The 20,067-nt window shown below is 37.9% G+C and overlaps 1 protein-coding gene across 1 annotated transcript in view; it reads left to right on the top strand.

Annotated features, from left to right (window-relative positions):
- The window catches only part of ETFA (electron transfer flavoprotein subunit alpha), an 82,274-nt gene that overhangs the window by 8,519 nt on the left and 53,688 nt on the right, over positions 1 to 20,067 (top strand). The window contains exons 2-6 of the mRNA XM_080808510.1: positions 10,528 to 10,674; positions 12,528 to 12,609; positions 12,712 to 12,794; positions 17,886 to 17,985; positions 19,626 to 19,736. Of these exons, the coding sequence (XP_080664636.1) occupies positions 10,528 to 10,674; positions 12,528 to 12,609; positions 12,712 to 12,794; positions 17,886 to 17,985; positions 19,626 to 19,736 (523 nt within the window). The remainder of the gene's footprint in view (positions 1 to 10,527; positions 10,675 to 12,527; positions 12,610 to 12,711; positions 12,795 to 17,885; positions 17,986 to 19,625; positions 19,737 to 20,067) is intronic.

Genomic DNA, 20,067 nt, shown 5'->3' with positions numbered 1-20,067 from the left:
TGTTCATATTGTATGTGTTCTTATTAGATATTTTGGTTTTTAAATGGATTATTTGCAGGGTTGAGCTAGAAACAGAAATAAGCATCAGTCATGTTAGTTTGATTGTTAAAACAAAATTGAAAGTGCATGTGAATTTTGTCCAAGGTAAGGTCCAAGAACATGCTGAAGGAGCCCTGGAACTTAAGAAAAAAAATAGCCCTGGAGTAATGACACAGTGTGAAAAGGAAGATCTGTAGCACCCTTGTTTCATTTCTGTGTAACTCTGAAGGGCCAGGGCTCCTTGTGGGATCAGCTGAGATCTTTTTTGTGACTGCAGTGCAGTCTTGCAGTTTAGCTTCTTGCACTACATGGTCATGTCTCCTTGATGCTTCATAGATGTTGTTTCCAGGAGTACTCCCCAATAAACTTCTTATACACTCACACACACAAAAGGAAGTTAATAAGTGTAAGGTGGCAACAAACATTTAAAGCACCCACTATATGCAATGAATTAACTTCTCTCCTATGTGTCTAGAATGGTCCTAGCTATGTTCATTCTTGGGAGAATTAAGAGAACATTTAGATTTTCTCTGAGTTAGATGAGCAGCCTTGGAGAAAGGCTGATCTAGAGTCTTAAAATTGTTTATATATATATACATACATATATTTTTAAAGTTTTTATGTATCAATTTGACAGAGATCGCAAGTAGGCAGAGAGGCAGGCAGAGAGCGGGGGTGGGGGGGAAGAAGGCTCCCTGCTGAGCAGAGAGCCCAATGCGGGACTCCATCCCAGGACCCTGAGATCATGACCTGAAGCAAAGGCAAATGCTTTAACCCACTGAGCCACCCAGGTTCCCTTAAAATTGTTTTCTGTAGCTCAGTGCATATAGTAGAACTATTCAAAGGATGTTTTTAAAGCAACAGAAGATTTAAAAAAAATAGACTATGTGAAAAAAAAATACACCATTTGGGGGAGCAGTTTGAGATTCACCACAAAATTGAGCAGAAACTACAGAGAGTTCCCATATATTTCCCCCTGCCGGTCCCCACCTGCACCACAGTGGTACTTTTGTTCCAGTTGATGAAACCACATTGACGTATTATCATCCAAAGTCCATAGTTTATGTTAAGGTTCACTCTTGGTGTTCTACATTCTGTGGGTGTATCCAAATGTACAGTGGCACATATCCACAGTTATGGTATTATACAGAATAGTTTCACTGCCCTAAAATCTGTGCTCTGCTTTTCCCCCCTCTCACCTCTCTGCCCCCAATCCCTGGTAACTGCTGATCTGTCTCCACAGCTTTGCTTTTCCAGCATTCTGTCTAAGTGGAACTGTACATTATGTAGCCTTTTCATGGTCTGATATGCCCTTTTTTCTTTTTTAAAGTGCTGAATATTCTGTTTTTTTGGATGAATTACAGTTTATCCATTTACTGACTAAAGGACTTCTTGGTTGCTACCAAGTTTTGGTAATTATGAATAAAGCTGGGGTAGATATCCATATTCAGGTTTTTGTGTGTAAATAAGTTCAACTCATTTGGGTAGATACCAAGGAGTACGACTGTTGGATTATATGACAAGAGTGTATTTAGTTTTGTGAGAAACTGCTGCATTGTCTTCCACAGTGGCTGTACAATTTTTAATTTCCACCAGAGTTCCTATTGCTCCTCATCCTCACCAGCATTTGGTGTTGTCAGTGTTTTGGATTTTCACTATTCTTTTTTTTTTTTTTTTAAGATTTTATTTATTTATTTGACAGAGATCACAAGCAGGCCGAGAGGCAGGCAGAGAGAGAGGGGGGGAAGCAGGCTCTCTGCTGAGCAGAGAGCCTCTTGCAGGGCTCAATCCCAGGACTCTGAGATCATGACCTGAGCCGAAGGCAGAGGCCTAACCCACTGAGCCCCACTGGCACCCGGATTTTCACTATTCTAATAGGTATGCAGTAGTATCTCATTTTGTTTTAATTTGCAGTTCCCTAATACATGATGTTGAACATCTTTACATGTGCTTATTTACCATCCAGCACTTCTTTGGTGAAGTGTCTGTGTAGATCTTTTGCTTATATTTAAAAATGAGTTTGTTATTGTTGAATTTTAAGAGTTCTTTGTGTTCTTTTAGATAACAGCCTTTTATTTTATGTCTTTTGCAAATAGTTTTCTCCCAATCTGTTGCTTGTCATCTCATTCTTTTGATGAAGAGGTTTTTAAAATCAGTGTTCAGTTCATTTACTGGATATCTCCTCTGGACTAGACACTGAAGTAGAAACTGGGGTTAGTGGTAAGAAAATCAGATATGGCCCCTGTCCTCAAAATCAATGTCAGGGCACCTGGGTGGCTCAGTCGTGAAGCTTTTGCCTTTGGCCCAGGTCATGATCCCAGGGTCCTGGGATTGAGCCCTGCATCGGGCTCCCTGCTTGGCAGGAAGCCCGCTTTTCCCTCTCCCACTCCCCCTGCTTGTGTTCCCTCTCTCGCAGTCTCCTCTCTCTCTGTCAAAAAAATAAACAAAATCTTTAAAAAAAAAAAAAATCAGGTGGAGATGGCAGAGTAATTGGGTGAATATAGTCAAGTGTGGTAAGTGCTATAATGAAGGCAATTCAGTGTACTGTGTTGGTGCTGGCAAAGTTAACTAGTCCAAGGAGATCCAAAGAAAGCTTTTCTGTGTAGCTAATGTTTATTGAGCATTTATGTTCTAGGTAGTATTCCAGTAATTCAATTCTCACAACTCTGTGAGGCCATCATCATCATCGTCATCTGTATTTTATGATCAGGGAACTGAGACACAGAGAAGTTGCGGTGGTGGTGGAATTCAGACCCACGCAGGGTGGCTCCAGAGCCTGTACTGTTTGCCACTGCACTGTACTAAGGCTTCTTGGAAAGTCTGACATTTAAGCAGAAGACTTAAGGATAATTGACTGGAAGCTAATCAGGCAACAGGGGAAGAGGTCCTCTAGGTAGGGGAAAGCTGGGGGTCAGAGAGAGCAGAGCAAGTTCAAGTATCTGAAAATAAGATGTAAATGAAGAGAGGAATATATGGATAGATATATCACACCATGAAATGAATAGAGAGATAGAGTACACCATAAAACAAATGCCTGGTAAGCCGACTTAAAAAGTCTAGTGGGCAGGAAGCAATTGATGTTTGTAGGCAGGGGAATAATATGCTAGATTTGTGTCATGGAAAGATCACAGAGAAATGGAGTGGAGGGGAGAAAGCTGGGTTGGGAGATGTTTGGAGTGACAGAGAAGAAGGATAATGACCTACACTAGGTGGTAGCGTTGATGATGGAGAGAAGTGAATGGATTTAGGAGACGCTGTATTTAGAAGGAAGAATTGGTATGACTTTAGTAGTCTGTTGGATTTGAGGGTTGAGGAAGAAACTCAGATATGACTCTCAGATCACGGTTTGGGCACCTTGTTAGAGAGTACCACTGTCCCTGTCCTATCAAAATGGAAGCTACTACAGGTCCTAGATTTGATAGCTTTATCTGAGCTCTAGATTCTGTCCTCTTAAATCTAGTTGAAGACTTCTTTCTATAATCTCTCAGTAGTATCTCTAACCTCTCCCATTTTCCAGGGCTCCCTCTGATCAACATTTAAACATGTTTGAGGCTCTCCCAATTTTAAAGAAGCCCAAAATTAAAAACCCACTAGCACCACCTTCCACTCCAATTCTCTAATATCTCAGCTTCCATTCATGCCTCAACTACTTGCACTCTGGCTTATGTCCTCCCCAAAATTACCCACAGATACTTTTCAGGCTTTACCTTACTTATTCTCTCAGGAATATTTGAAATTATTGACTACTCACTTCTCATTTGCATGGCTTAATTTATAATTTAGCACCTATATAAGAATCACATATATATTGGAGGAACGAGGAAGAGATATTAAATCTTGTTCCTAAGTACTGGACCTAAAATTAAGTTATATCTGCATATCCAACTGATTAACTTGCCTGTCTCCATCAAGCACTCTCCAACTCAGCAGATCCTAATCTTTTTTTTTATTTTTATTTTTTTTAAAGATTTTATTTATTTATTTAGTTGAGGGAGAGAGAGAGAGAGCGAGCATGAGAGGGGAGAAGGTCAGAGGGAGAAGCAGACTCCCCATGGAGGTGGGAGCCCGATGTGGGACTCGATCCCAGGACCTCAGGATCATGACCTGAGTGGAAGGCAGACATCTAACCCACTGAGCCACCCAGGTGCCCCAGCAGCAGATCCTAATCTTAATTCATCTTTCCCCTGATCCTCTAGCCCCTTACCAGATTGCCTCTCTAGACAGAATCTGGAGCTCAGATAAAGCTATCAAATCTAGGACCTGTAGTAGCTTCCATTTTGATAGGACAGGGACAGTAATTTTTGTTGGATATCAGGAAGGTGAAACAGGTCCCCCCCTCTAAGGGCTTCAGTTTTCATTGTGAATAAAGTAGGAAATGAGGCTCTCTTCTCATAGTAGGAAGCCGACTCTATTAGCATTTGAGAAACATCAGAAGGGGTTATCTGAAATAGTTGCTATGGAGAGTGAGCTTGCCAATGTGCGTAACATAGTAACATTGTCAGGCAATTTTGAGGGCCCAGGTCAAATGAGCCAGAATTTATGGTGACAGCCTCCTGCATTAGTAGTTTCAGTGTTTTGAAGAGGTTGAGATTCATTTCTGGGCTGTTACCTTATTAAGTCTTTCTATAGTTATCTCTGAATGTTTAAAAGAATTTGGCTCTTTCCCCCCCCCCCATTAAAATAGAGGGCCCTGGGGTGCCTGGGTGGCTCAGTGGGTTAAAGCCTCTGCCTTCGGCTCAGGTCATGATCTCAGGGTCCTAGGATGGAGCCAGGAGCCTAGCATTGGGCTCTCTGCTCAGCGGGGAGCCTGCTTCCCTCTCACTCTCTGCCTGCCTCTCTGCCTACCTGTGAACTCTGTCAAATAAATAAATAAATAAAATCTTTTTTAAAAAATAGGGCCCTTTTAAAGTATACAGATGCAATGGATCATAAGATAATGAAGTATAACTTTTGTTGGGCACCTGGTTGGCTCCGTCAGATAAGTGTCTGCCTTTGGCTTGGTCCCAGGGTCCTACGATCAAGTCCCCGCATTGGGCTCCCTGCTCAGCGGGGAGTCTGCTTCTCCCTCTGCAGCTCCCCCTGCTTGTGCTCTCTCTGTCTCTGTCTCTGACAAATAAACTTAAAAAAAAAAAAAAGTGTGTATATGTATGTGTATATATATATATATATATATATATATATATACACATATATATATAAAATACAACTTTTGTTTAAAAACCTTTTCAGAAAAAAAAAATAAGAACCTTTTCAGTAATGGACCTTTTTGAATCTTTAGTAGTTATCTATATTGCTCTTATACCTAAAGTAGGATTTTAGGGCTATAGAATGTTTAGAACTGGAAAAGAGGACTTTTACATCATCTTTTTTTTGTTTCTGTTTGATTAATGCTATTTTTTAAAAATTAGGAAAATATTTGCTAAGTGAAATCTTATAGGAATGACCCATCTACAGGTTTCCCCTGATACGCAAAATAGAGCTTTTGTATAAAACCTTTCCTAAGCTAAAATGGTGTGAAGTGAAGAAGCAGTTGCCATTAACTTACAAGGAAACATTTTTTAGTGTTCTCAGACTCAAAAAATAACCTCTCTTAGGTTTTTCTGATATCGTAGGATACATTTTGTTAATGGATGCACAAAATAAGACAAATCACAGATGCTCACACAGTTCAAAGCTATGGTGTCTTGATGCTGAGTGTAGTTCCAGGGAAGGAGCTTGATGGTGCTCCTCTTGCTGCTTTGGGGTATGTGATGCTTTGGGGGTACAGCTTGCTGCAAAACAAATGCTATTTTTGCTTTTCACCTTTTTTCATAAAAATGAAAATCCTCTTCAGATTTCTTTTGGGTAGTGGAAACAGGTAGGTCCTTCATAAAAGTGAAGTGGCATAAAATGAATTTTTGAAAAGCTAGGGATACCAGTATAAAACAGCTTAAAAATGATGGTACTTTGTTGTGAGCTAGTAATTAAAAATGCAAATTCTGTAGTCTGACTGCTTATACTTTTCAAAAAAAGATTATCTGAGAGAGAGAGAGAGAGAGCGCGTGCGTGAGCGGGCATGAGCAGGGAGAGGGCAGGGAGAGAAATCCACAAGCAGATTACCCACTAAGTGGCTAAGTGTGGGGCTGGATCCCAGGACCCTGAGATCATGACCTGAGCTAAAATCAAGAGCCAGCTGCTTAACTGAGCCACCCAGGTGCCCCCGACTGCTTACACTTTTAAACAGGCTCTGCTTCCTAGCTATGTAGACACTAAGCTCCAGTTTCCTCATCTGTAAAGTTAAGGTAATAAATAATACCTACATCAGAGAGTTGTGAACTTTAAGTAAGAGTTACAGTTGGCTCTTGAACAACATGGATTTGAACTGCATCGGTTTACTTGTGTGGGAATTTTTTTTTTTTTTTGATAAATAGAGTGCAGTACAGTAAATACATTTTCTCTTCTAATGATTTTCTTAGTATTTTCTTTTCTCTGGCTTACTTTAAGAATATGGTATATAATAATATATGTAACATACAAAATATGTACTAATTGACTGTTGTTATTGGGAAGGCTTCTGGTCAATAGTATGGTATTAGTTTTGGGGGAGTCAAAAGTTAATGTAGATTTTTGGTTTAAGTTAATGTAGATATTTTGGTTTAGTTAATTTGGTTAAAGCAGAGCTGGGGAGTCATTCTGGCAACCCTGCTTGCCTGGTTTTTACTTTATCCTATGTAGTGATTCCTGAGGTATGCCTCCCTGACACCCTTAGTCTTATATGGAGTGTAGTTTGAAATCCTCAGAGGTAGCTAACCTCCCTCAATTTGCAGTTAAAGAAACTGGGCTCTATATTGAGGCATAACATTTTAAAGGCTACAGACTAGTTTCTCCTACTACACATAACTATTACTGCTGAATTAAGCCACATAACCATGTTTAGGTGCTGTAGCTTCTCTTCAGGTCATATCTGAGGAATAGAAGGTAGAAAACACTGAGTTAGAAGAAAACTTAGTATTAAAAACTATAAGGAGTCAAGTGATAAAGTAATATAGAGTGCCTGTATGATGTAACAATAATTAGTAAATATTGATCAGGTAGATAACTGAGTGGATTCTTTTGTATGTTCTTTTGTTGTTGTTTACTCTTATAATTTTGAATAGTCTTTTAAAAAGAATATACAGTGTTCCCCCTAGAAGTTTAAAAAGCTTGATGATTCCTTGGGAGAACTGCCTAATTTATCTTATGCTGGAACTATAATTTATGGCAAGTATGGGCTTTCTGCCACCAAATCTTGGATTTATTCTTGAAATGATGATGGAAATCTCATAATTTTTATAGTAAATGATGTGTGAAACATAATCAAAATATGGTATCTGACATATATTGGTAATAAGGAGTTTGTTACTGGCAATTCTTGTGAAATGTGATTTAAATAATAAATTATGCCATTGAGTCGTAATTAGAGTTCTTTGCAAGGTAACTGTGATTATCTGATTAAAATAGAGAAAATGCTATGTATTTCTACAGGTGTAGATTAAAAAAAATTGTACTAGGTTCTTTGAATAGGCGTGGTATTTGCCTTCTAAGAACTTTTATTCCATCCCAAGAATTGTGAACTGTTGTGAATTGCTACAATTTTCCGGAGAACAGTTTGTGTCAGTCAGTATTAAAAAATTTAAAAGTGTGCCTTCCTCTTAATCTAACACTTCTAGGAATTTGTCATAAGAAAAGAAGCATAAGATATACATAAAGATTTCTAACCTTACTTTAACTACCTCCTGTAAGAAGACAAGTTTTTTTAATTGTAAAAAAGAATAAGTTATACAAGCAGGTACTTGATCTGGCAACAACATAAGTCTCCCCCCTTTCCTTGCTTCCTTTGAGTAAACAGAAAGGGAAGAAAAAGACAAGAAATGCCATCCATGATACATAATGCAATGATTCCTTCCTCTGTCATATCCCTAGAGTTTCTGGTCCCCAGCTCTGGGATTGGTTCATCAAGGATAGAGGTGATTTAGAGGACTGAGGAGAAGGATGAGGATGAACTGGTACAGGTAGACAGCTTAGGGGAAGAGGGTCCCTATAGCTTGTTGAAGGTTGCATAGTATCTGGCTTAGTCTTCTATGGAAGCAGAGCAGCTAAGGTCTGGCCAGGTTCCAGTCAGAAGGGTCTTTCTACACAAAAACAAACTGATTTGTTGAGGGTGAGTACAGAGATTCAGCTATAAGGATGGTTTTCTCTGGATTGTTTGATTTTTATGCATTTTATTATTTTTTAAAAGTAATCTCTACACCCAGTGTGGGGCTCAGAACTGTAACCCTGAGATAAAGAGTTGGATGTTCCACTAACTGAGCCAACCAGATGCCCCTGCATTGTTTATGATAATAAAATTACTGGGGCGCCTGGGTAGCTCAGTCAGTTAAGCATCTGCTTTTGGCTCAGGTCATGATCCCAGGGTCCTGGGATCCAGCCCCATGTTGTGCTCCCTGCTCAGTAGGGGGTCTGCTTACTCTCTTTCTCTCTGCTGCTCCCCCTGCTTGTGCTTTTCACTCTCTCAAATAAATCAATACATGAAAAAATCTTTATAAACAATAATAAAAAATTACTAATTACCCAAATGATTACTTAACCCAAATGGTTAAGCTGGTATGCTCATATACTTAACAGCAATAAAAACATAAAGAATATTAAAATATAGCAATTGGTATTTACAGTATAGTAAATGTATTTTGTAAATTTAGTTGTGTAATGAGCATTATAGTCCCATGCCTGCCTGCCTTTCATTCATTCCCTCCTTTGTAAATTTCCACTTCTGGTGTTAGTTTTGTACCATGCTTTCCTCACTCCAGCTCCAGATCAAAGATTATTGCTGAATTAAGCCGTACAACCATGCCATTTGATCCTCAGAGCTTCCATTTCCCATTTCTCATTGTGATTTTTCATAAGGATAGTTCCAGAGTTTTCTTATTTTGTCAGATCTGTGGTAGCCTTCCTCATGTTTTCATATGACAAGAACACCTAAATTTCTTCGTTTCCTCCTCTTGATTCTATATTTCATGATCTGCAACCTCCAGCCTTTTGGAACTCTTCATTGATTGAAAGACTGTTCTCATAATTGTATGTAAACAAGTCATATTTCCCTTAAAATCTTTGAGTACAATGACCATTCTTGTTCATCTTTGTGTTGCTGGTGTTGGAAATTATTCCAGATGACTGTGAGCTATTGATGGTCTCTTTTTTTTTTTTTTTTTTAATTTGACAGATCACAAGTAGGCAAAGAGGCAGGCAGAGAGAGAGTAGGAAGCAGGCTCCCCGCTGAGCAGAGAGCCCGATGCGGGGCTCGATCCCAGGACTCTGGGATCATGACCCGAGCCGAAGGCAGAGGCTTTAGCCCACTGAGCCACCCAGGCGCCCCTATTGATGGTCTCTTGATAGTCCACAGTAGATATAGGTGGATACTGGTTGGTTCCAAAATATGGTCTGCAAGCTTCTTTTTTGAATTCAGAAGCCTGTTTAAACAGTTGGAAGCCCAGCAAAATAACTGTGTGATACTGTGTTTTAAAGACAGATTTACATTATCAGTTATTTGGGTATTGAATGCATTTTGCCTGAAAGCAATAAAATCAACTTTAGTAATTGGTTTCAAACCCATTATTTCTGGATATGCTGTATCTTTAGCAGTTGTGGTGCAAGTGGATGTAATTAGTAATAGTTTGATTCTGAGTTTGATAGTTAATAAGTTCTACTTAAGAATTTTACATTTATTGGGGCACCTGGGTGGCTCAGTGGGTTAAAGCCCCTGCCTTCAGCTCAGGTCATGATCCTGGGGTCCTGGGATCGAGCCCTGCATTGGGCTCTCTGCTTGGCGGGGAGCCTGCTTCCCTTCCTCTCTCTCTCTGCCTGCCTCTCTGCCTACTTGTGATCTCTATCAAATAAATAAATAAAATCGTCAAAAAAAAAAAAAGAATTTTACATTTATTTATTTATTTATTTGAGAGAAAGCACATGTGCCTGAGTCAGGGTGGGGGTGAGGGGCAGAGGGAGAGGAAGTGAGAGAATCTTAAGCAGACTCCAGGCCCAGGGCAGAGTCTGCTGTGGGTCTCCATCTCACGGCGCTGAGATGATGACCTGAGCTGAAATCAAGAGTTGGATGCTTAACCAACTGAGCAACCGAGGCACCCCTCGACTTAAGAATTTTAAATTTAGATGCAGTTGGCAATTTCTCATTGAACACATAATATTCAGAAACACAGATTAATGGGAAATTTGTTTTGAAATAATTAAATTTTTCTAATAGAGTATAAATTCGCACTTTTTATCAAGAATATTAGTAATAGAATAATAGACACAAATAGTTTAATTTTTGCCATTGAGCAAGTACTTTATGAATACTTTTATAGAACTGAGTGTTGTGTACATTTTTTTTAAAAGCACACATGCTTAACAATTAGGGTTTTAAAAACCTATTTGTATTACAATATTGTTTTGCCTTTTTTTTTTTTTTCCTTTTAGGCCTCATTGCTTCGATTTCAAAGTACCCTGGTAATAGCTGAGCATGCAAATGATACCCTAGCACCCATTACATTAAATACCATCACTGCAGCCAAATGTGTTGGAGGTGAAGTGTCTTGCTTAGTAGCTGGAACCAAATGTGACAAGGTGAGAAATTTTTAAGGTCAGCCATAGCAAATATAATCTCCATCAAGAGACAGGGAAAGATGGCAACAGAGAATTATGCTGAGGACTATAACCCAAACTGGGCTCTAATCCTCATTAAATGGCCAATGTCATAGTCATTACTACATGTGAAAAAGGAACTAAAAGGTTTGCTCACTAAGCATTTTGTCTTTTGAAATGAGGTAAAATACTTGATTTAGTTCCACTGGCACCATCGTGTGCCATCAGGTACCAAGTAGAATGATAATATTTGAGTCTCCTTAGAGGTTAATAGCCGATCCCTTTTTTGTATTGATGAATATACTAGCTAATTGCTTTTAATTCCTGAAAGTGGTAAATCTGGAGTATCATGGATTTTAATTTTTAATTGGTATAAGACTTCAAATGTTAAGTACTATGCTTTTCAGACTATAGCTCTTAGTAAAAGGTGTTCTTCGTTTTGTTGTTGTTGTTGCAATGAGATAATGGCTTTGTGAACTAACTCTCTAGAAGGGTGCTAGAATATGGTTTGCAGGATCTGTACTCCTGGGCTGCAGTGTAGTTGAAATCATGCTCCAGTTAAGTTGAGCTACCAGTTCCCTCCTGTACCATGCAGGAGCTGCCAAGTGTGCAGGTGGGGACTTGAAATGCTATTTTATCACACTATTTTGAGAAAAATCAAAGCAGAAATCGTTTTCTCTTTAGTTACGATCTCGTTTTGTCACAGTCTAATCTGAAAGAAAAATAGTACTTGTGTAAAGAAATCCTGTTAATAGCTTAGACAAATTTCAGTTTTATACTGTTTTTTTTTTTGTATTACTTATTGTAAACAGTAAGTGATTTTTTCTGTATAGTGTCAGAAGTTTTTTCTGGTAAAAAAGACAGTTTTGATAGTACCAGATAGTCTGCCAGTGAATACTTGGTTCGACAGAGATACTTTGACGACCTTGGAAACCGTGAATATTGTTGCAGCCTTACCTTCCATTGAGTGGGGGCAGGAGGCACAGCTTTTCATGCCTACTCATCAGCGAATCATCATGGAGGTGAACAAGAAGACAGAGACCATGATATGATAGTTAATGTCTCTGCTAAAGCAAAAGCCAATCTTGCTGTAATTAGAGAATAAAAGGGATTCTACTTGCCTTCTGTATATAAGAATTCCAAGTAGTTAAAAAATTTTCCCAGAACTTCATTCTGATTCCACACAGGCAAAAATGAGGAATTAAAATAAAAATTATTTTGCTTTATCATAGCTAAATATATATAGTTGGGCAGGAACTCAGAAGTTGACAATGGACCATTATATAAGATTTTTCTCTTGCCTAATTTCAATAATTTTAATGTCAGCAGAAATCATTATTGCCAAATAGAGTGCAGTGGCCTGTAAACCAGTGTGGTTAGGTCCTATTCTTTGCCTCTAGCAAACCCATTGGCTGTGTTATTATTGTTTGTGTGTCTGAGAGAGAGAACTAACCATTGCCTCATTTTCACCATTGCTAAAATGATGAATTTACACTTGAATTAATTGAAAGGTAAGAAGCACAACTTATAACTAAGTTTGAGTAGAGAGCTGTGCTAATTTTGGCTTATGAATTAATACTTTTCTTTTTCAAGGCAGGAATTTTTGTTTCAGATAATTGGTAGTAAGATCAATTGGCCTAAGATTTTTTTGTTGTTGTTGAAGAATTTTTGTTTTTACTTAAGTCACTCTTTTTCTGTTAAGAACTATTTACTTCCATAGTCTAAAAAACAATGATTTCTGTAGTTGGCCATCAAGATTTTATGTTCTGTGGATATTTGTAGTGGTGGCTCTGTTTGTATCTTTGTTAGGTGGATAATTACTCTTTTAATTACAGGTGGTACAAGATCTCTGCAAAGTAGCAGGTGTAGCAAAAGTTCTGGTGGCTCAGCATGATACATACAAAGGCTTCCTTCCAGGTGAGCTTTTCCAGTGGAAAAAGTGTAGTGTCTGAAGTATGCTTGAATATAAGAATATGAAAATATCATGAAGTGTATTTATCAAATGTGTTTAATTCTCAGAGGAGCTGACACCATTGATTCTGGCAACTCAGAAACAGTTCAATTACACACACATCTGTGCGGGAGCATCTGCCTTTGGAAAGGTGAGAAGATCGAGAATGTGGAATCTGATGTCATTACTTGGAAGGGTTGGATTTCATTATGCTGAAAATGTACAACAGACTCTGTTTAGGTAGCTAATCCTGGCTTTCTGAATTAATATGGTAGTTTTGCTAAAATTTTTTCCTCTTAAGACTTTGTTACAATTTCTTTAAAAATGCCAACTCCATGTTTTCAAATTTTGTCACACAGACAAATCTGTTCTTTCAAGATTTTGTCAGAATTATTAGAATGCTACTTCCAGATTTTCAAATTTTGTCATGGAGAAAACTAGGATCTTTTTAAAGATTATTTTTCTTTAAAAACAATGTTGAATTGTCTGTGTGTAAATGTCATTTGTAGTAGTAACCCATCCTAAGCAGTGGTTTATTTGGGTGGCTGATGGATATTTACAAAGGCCAAATTCTGTCTCCTTGGAGAATTTGGAAGGGCTTTGTGGTAGTTAGAAACATCCTTAGGATGAAGAAAGCTGTAATCTGATGGTGTGCGTTGTGATATGTCTGAAGAAAGAATGTGCTATCAGATGGTTAGTTATCTGCATGAAGTTTTAAAAAAGAGGGAGGTAAACTAAGGCGGAGGGGGGGCAAGAGAATTTGTCACTGGGTTGCTCTTGCTCTCTCTGTGGCCATGGGTATTCTAATTCCCTTTTCTTCTATCCCATTCTTAATAAGTTGCAGTTTTTAATTTTAAAGATTACAAATTGGGTTGTACACAAATACATTTTTATTAGAAAGGATGCATATAGTACAGTAGTATGCAGAGCAAGATATCAAAGTTCCCCTTTCTTCCCAACTCCCTCTTCCTGTTTCAGAAATACAGGTGTTAAAAGTTGTATATTCTTTTAGTCCCCTTGCTATGGATTTTGAAATTATAATACCTGTACACTTTTTTTTTTTTACTCCTAAAATGTAATAATATATCATGAATTGTTTTGTAACTGGTGGTTTTTACTTAAGAGTGTGTCTTGAAAAATAAAACATGTCTCTCTTGTTTTTTTTTTAATGGCTGCATAACATTCCATATTTAGCCAGGGCTGGACAGTTAGATTGTTTCTAATTTTTTGCATTTGTAAACCTTGCTGTAAGGAAATGTGCTTGTACATACATCCTTGTATACATGTATTTACTTAGACTAGAGTTCTAGAAGTAAAATAGTTGGGTCAAAGACTGTGTACATTTAAAGTTTTGATATGTATTGCTAAATTGCTGTCTTAAAAGGATGTCTCAGGTTGCATTCCATGAGTCGCATGAGAGGGTGACTTGCCAACACCTGGTATTGTACATTTTAACATTTTTTTCCCCAGTCTGATGGGTGAAAAACTATATCCTTTTAAATTGTGCATTTCTTTGATCATGAGATCAAATACCCTTTCATACAGTTACTAGTTTTTATTTCTTCTTTGAATTGTCTCGATTTGACTTTTTTCCTTTTACTATCATAATTCTGTTGTAATTGATTTTAAAATACAAGTTTGAGGAATAAGATATAATCTCTTAGATCAACTAATTATGTTGACTGACAATAACAGTGAGCTCCCAAGACCTTCATCTCTTTTTGTGCAAAATGAGTAGTGTTTGTGAATATTTATCTGTGGTGCAATATTGCTTCTAGACATGAATCACTGCAACCCATCTAGAGAACTTGCAGAATAACCCATGTAAATTGCTTGTGGTTTGTTTTTAACCTTTAGAATTATCAGTTTGAACTCATTCAATTTTTTCTTTTAAAGTTAATAGAATTTCTAGGCGTTAACAATGTAAACACATGAGTTTAATAAACAATTATCCTTCTATTATTAGGTTGTCACATTGTAGACTATCATAAATTTTTAGTTTTTTTATAGAATTTAGTAATTATTAGTAAGTAAAGTAGTTCCACAGACCTGTATGGCCTTAGGCTAGTCATTTTACCTTACTGAAGTCTGTTTTTCTTATATGTAAAATGATGCAGTTTAACCAAGTGATGTCCAAGATCTGCCAAAGAGAGATGTTTAAAAAAGGGGTGGATGTCTTCCCTTACTCTGGAGAAGATTAAGTCAGAGGATTAACATCCAACTTCTGTTACAGATGAGCATTGAACCAAAAGATCTTTGTGGACCATTCTATCTCTGAGAGTTTTGATTCTGTGTTAGATGAGTTAAACAAATTTCATGAGTTTTGAGTTTGTGGTGACAGTTCTCCAAAAAGATTATTAAACCCAGATAGGGTGTTTGTTGCATCTAAGTAGCTAGATTTTAATAGTCTGATCTTGATTGCTGTGTTGTAACATATGAAAGTTGCTTTTTTAAAGATTTTATTTATTTATTTGAGAGAGCGAGTGAGGGAGAGAGAGTGAGAGAGAGAGTAAGTGGAGGGGAGGATGGGGGGCGGTGGGAGATGCAGAGGAGAGGGAGAAGCAAACTCCCTGCTGAGCAGGGAGCCAGATGCGGGGCTCCATCCCAGGACTCTGGGATCATGACCTGAGCCAAAGGCAGACACTTAATCCACTAAGCCACCCAGGCGCCCAGCATATGAAAGTTTTGAGAACAAGGGTCACATAAGAGTAGCTGGTGCTGTAGCCTCTGAATGGGTTTGGAATGAGAAAGAATCCATTAGATGAGGCTAAGCAATCTGCTCTTTAACAGTCCTTTACCAACTGTGGTTTTGAGATAGCACACTTTTATACTGGTATGCTAGAATTTAAAAATCTGTCATCTTTTTATGTATGAACAAACACCCAGACAGTTGTGCTTCTCTTCTGAAACCATGTGGTGAAGCCTGCTTGGAGAGTGTAGAGAGAGATCTGTTCACCATCTACCCTCTCAGGACATTTAAATGAAAGATCATACCTGGAGATACATATTAAGCACCATGGTCAGTTTTTTTCAAGATATGCTAAAATGAAAGACAGGATAATGGAAGTACAAAAGATACTAAGTTTCAAGCAATTTAGAAAGTTTAAAACTATAAAAAGAGACATAATCTGCATGACATAATGTTTGTTAGAGAATTTCTTCAGCCAGGTAACAATATTCCAGTGGTATTTCCTGAAGAGTTAAAGAAGGTGATTTTAAAAAAAAAGAGTTACTTAGTGAAGCAGGCTTTAAATGCTATCAAATTTCATTTATTTTGAAAGTAGGTATCCTCTAAACTTTGTATTTACCAAGTTAGAAGTATGTTTGATGGCATTTTAATTGTTTTCCCAAAAGCTTTATTTTCTAAGAGATCTTAATTTTTTTCTGACTGCGGTTTTTATAAACTGTGGTACTTTTCAGTAGTTCTTCTGTTGTGGTTGAAAGAGGACTGCTGTATAATAAGGTAAAAATAAACTGAAAATTAGAAGATCTTTCCTGTTGTAGATACAACATGAGAAAAATTCACTCAGGCTGTCAACACTTCTTAGTTAGCGTCAGTATATTTAGAACCACTTAGATAGAGGACACAAGAGGAATGGAAGACACAAAACCTCTACCCTAGGGGTGCTTAAGTTTAGTTGAGGGTCATTATAAGTATGTATATTAAAGTTTTTTTTTTTTTTTTAATTTACGGACAGAGATCACAAGTGAGCAGAGAGGCAGGCTCCCCGCTGAGCAGAGAGCCTGATACGGGGCTTGATCCCAAGACCCTGAGATCATGACCTGAGCCGAAGGCAGAGGCTTTAACCCACTGAGCCACCCAGGCACCCCATATTAAAGTTATTTTAAAACAAACTATATGTTAGTGCCAATTAAATAGTGTAATTGTACATGCATGCAGGAGGATACAGAATAAAGGAGTAATTAGAAGGTAATCTTGGGAGAATTCTTAGAGAAAGAGGATTTGGGGATGGAATTGAGGAGAGGAACTTGAATACTGTTATAGTGAGAGTTAGCTCTCACTTGGTTTCATGTACCAAGTTCCGGAGCTGCCATGGAATAAGACCTATGTAGATAGCAGTGTATAATTCGGCTATTTGTGTGATAAAAGCAACGCGGGGTGCCTGGATGGCTCAGTGGGTTAAGCATCTGACTTCAGCTTGGGTCGTGAACTCTGAGGCTTGGGATGGAGTTCCACGTTGGGCTCCCTGCTCAGCTTTGGGTCTGCTTCTCCTTCTTCCTCTGTACCCCCACCCCTGCTTGTTGGCACGTGCATGTGCACTCCCTCTCAAATAAATAAATCTTTAAATTAAAAAAAATAAATGCAACACTTCACTTTTTTTATTATGCTTAGATGATGTTATCATCTAAGGAAACCTTTGAGACTAGAAAGTATGGATATTCTGTCTTCACTAACTCTTTTTTATAGCCTTAGAGTCCTTGAATTTTAAGCTAAAACTGGGAATTCTCTTTCTGTCATTCGTGAGGTGAAGTAACTGAGACTTGGGGATATTGTGGCTTTCCCATTGATCCCCGCTAGTGAGGGTGCAGTTAGCACATATCTATTTCAGAGATGTTATGTGCACATACAGAGAAAAAAATTCACATTAGTTTTGTTGCTCCTGTACATATTATACAGGCTGTGCCTCACCTTTCTCATTCTTGTTTGCTTTATGGTTATGTAGGATTCCAGTATGTGGATGAGCTATAATTAATAGACCTATCCCCTGTTGATGGATATTTAGGTTAGTTTTGATCTTTTTTAATGCAGTACTGAGTTTTTAAAAAGGTGAAAATGTCTGCTTTGAAATCTTTTCTTTCATATACATTAAGTAAATATATACATGTATAATCTGTTTTAGTATTTGAGACTTTTATTGCTCTTCTAAATATTTGTCTGTTTCACCTAAATTCAGTAATCCATGGTGGTCACACTTTGTGAGTGATATTGATTAAAGCAAATATCATATCTTGTAATTCAACATACTGAGTTAAGAGAGTTTATTACTGTAAAACTCATAAAACTCTTAATGTCATTATAGGAATGATAGACTCTTACTTAATCTCAAAGGCTATCCAAAAAATTGTGCTTGAAATTATAGTATGTCTAACGATGCATATGAAATATAAAAGATTTGAATTAAAACTTCTGCAGAGTATGCGTTTTAAGAATGTTAGTGTTGGTAGTTGATAGCCATCCGTCAGTATATATTATGTAATTTAAAGCTATTTTTGCTTTTAGAACCTTTTGCCCAGGATAGCAGCCAAACTTGATGTTGCCCCAATTTCTGACATCATTGCAATCAAGTCTCCTGACACATTTGTGAGAACTATTTATGCAGGTGAGTAATCGAGGAAAATAATCAACATGTTAACTTTTTGTGAATTTTAAAAGCAAAAATTAATTTGAAGATAGTATTTTAAACAAGTCATGCTTTAAATGGACCATCTTAAACATGTCTGAGAAAAGTCGTAATCCTAGATTTGCTGCTAGACCATGACATGACATTGTGTTTGATAGATCCAGAGAACAGTTCTTTCCTGCTTGGTTATTCAGTTTACAGAGTGATGAGATTTTTCAAGTCATCAATAAAAATTAGAGTCACTATTCAATACATTTTGTAAGTGGCACCTGGAGAAGCAAAACTTTTCCATTTAAAAAAACAGTATTCTTGGGGCACCTGGGTAGCTCAGTGGGTTAAAGCCTCCGCCTTCAGCTCAGGTCATGATCCCAGGGTCCTGGGATCGAGCCCCGCATCAGGCTCTCTGCTCAGCGGGGAGCCTGTTTGCCTTCCTCTCTCTCTGCCTTCCTCTCTCTCTGCCTGCCTCTCTGCCTGCTTGTGATCTCTGTCTGTCAAATAAATAAATAAAATCTTTAAACAAAAAACAAAAAACAAAAACAGTATTCTTAATCTTTACTGCTTCTACTCCATTTCCATCTGCATTAAGAAATTCATTTCAGTATCTCTTTAGTTGATTGCTCTTCTGCTAAGCACACTAGTCTCTAGTGGGGCTAGAGAAGGCAGTGGACTCTTTGTTCTTTCTGATTGAAGTTGTGTGTTTCAATTTAATGGTCAGTTCTCAAATTAGATCTTTCATCTTTGGTAGTGTTTGAGGGGAAATATTGGTCAAGTTTAGGTCACTCTTACGTGATTGCTAATCCATAATTCTTTTAAAATCTTGGAGGATCACACCTCTGGTTCTTTATGCCCTATTATGTTTTCTTTCTTTTTTAAAAAAAGATATTATTTGAGAGAGAGAGAGAGCACCCGTGCATGCCTGAGCAGGGGGAGAGGGAAGGGTGGAGGGAGAAGCAAACTCCCCATGAGCAGGTATGCCAGGCTCAATCCCAGGACGCCGAGATCACGACCTGAGTGGAAGGCAGATGCTTAACTGACCGAGTCACTCAGGTGCCTCTGCCCTATCATGTTGTCATTTATTTTCCTCTCTTAATAAGCCTAGTAGCTGTGTTCTTGAGTTACTGACTGTGTTTTTGGAGACGAAAGCTTTTGTTTATATTTCTTTTAGAAGAAGTATGCCTTCTTATTGTGGCTGCCTAACGTATTCCAATTTCTTGCTTCCAGGCAGGTCAGCACTTGCCCTGCTTTTAAAAACATCCAAGGGGGGCGCCTGGGTGGCTCAGTCCTTTGGCTCAGGACATGATCCCAGGGTCCTGGGATCGAGCCCCGCATCGGGCTTTCTGCTCAGCAGGGAGCCTGCTTCCTCCTCTCTCTCTGCCTGCCTCTCTGCCTACTTGTGATCTCTGTCAAATAAATAAATAAAGTCTTAAAAAAAAAATCCAAGGTTATACAAATCTCTACTGATGAATTTCTTCAGTGCTATGGTACCTTTTCGTATACTTAGTAGAAAACAACTAGTTTTCATAGTTACTTCTTCCTTGTTTTCATGAAGTAAATTCTGAACCTCAAAGGATTACTTGCCTTTCATGGGTATTTTTTAAAAAATAAATTGTGTATTTCAGGGAATGCTTTATGTACAGTGAAGTGTGATGAGAAAGTGAAGGTATTTTCTGTCCGAGGAACATCTTTTGAAGCTGCAGCAACAAGTGGAGGTAGTGCCAGTTCAGAAAAGGGTGAGTGTTTGTTTGAAATTTGTTTTGTTTCTTGTTTTTCAGTTCACTGATTATATTAGAATAAGGTATGGCCTCTGGTTAAATTTCTTGAACAGTGTCTGAGAGCTCAGTTTAAATAACATTTCCAAGCTTTCCAAAAAGAAGAAATATTTATAATGTGCCTTTTCGTATAATTTTTGGTACTATTATAGTTGCTTTGATAGATCAAAGGAGTGTTGCTTCACTTTTTTCTCACTGTTTCATATTATAATACTTGGTAGACTCGGTATAATGGAAGAATGTGATTAATAGTAAATGTATAGAGGGTGTTACTCTTTAATATATATATATA

Source organism: Martes martes, assembly GCF_963455335.1.
Source record: "Martes martes genome assembly, chromosome: 7".
Taxonomy (NCBI): domain Eukaryota; kingdom Metazoa; phylum Chordata; class Mammalia; order Carnivora; family Mustelidae; genus Martes; species Martes martes.
Note: the sequence above shows the minus strand (reverse complement) of the source record. Positions and strands in the feature narration are given on the sequence as shown.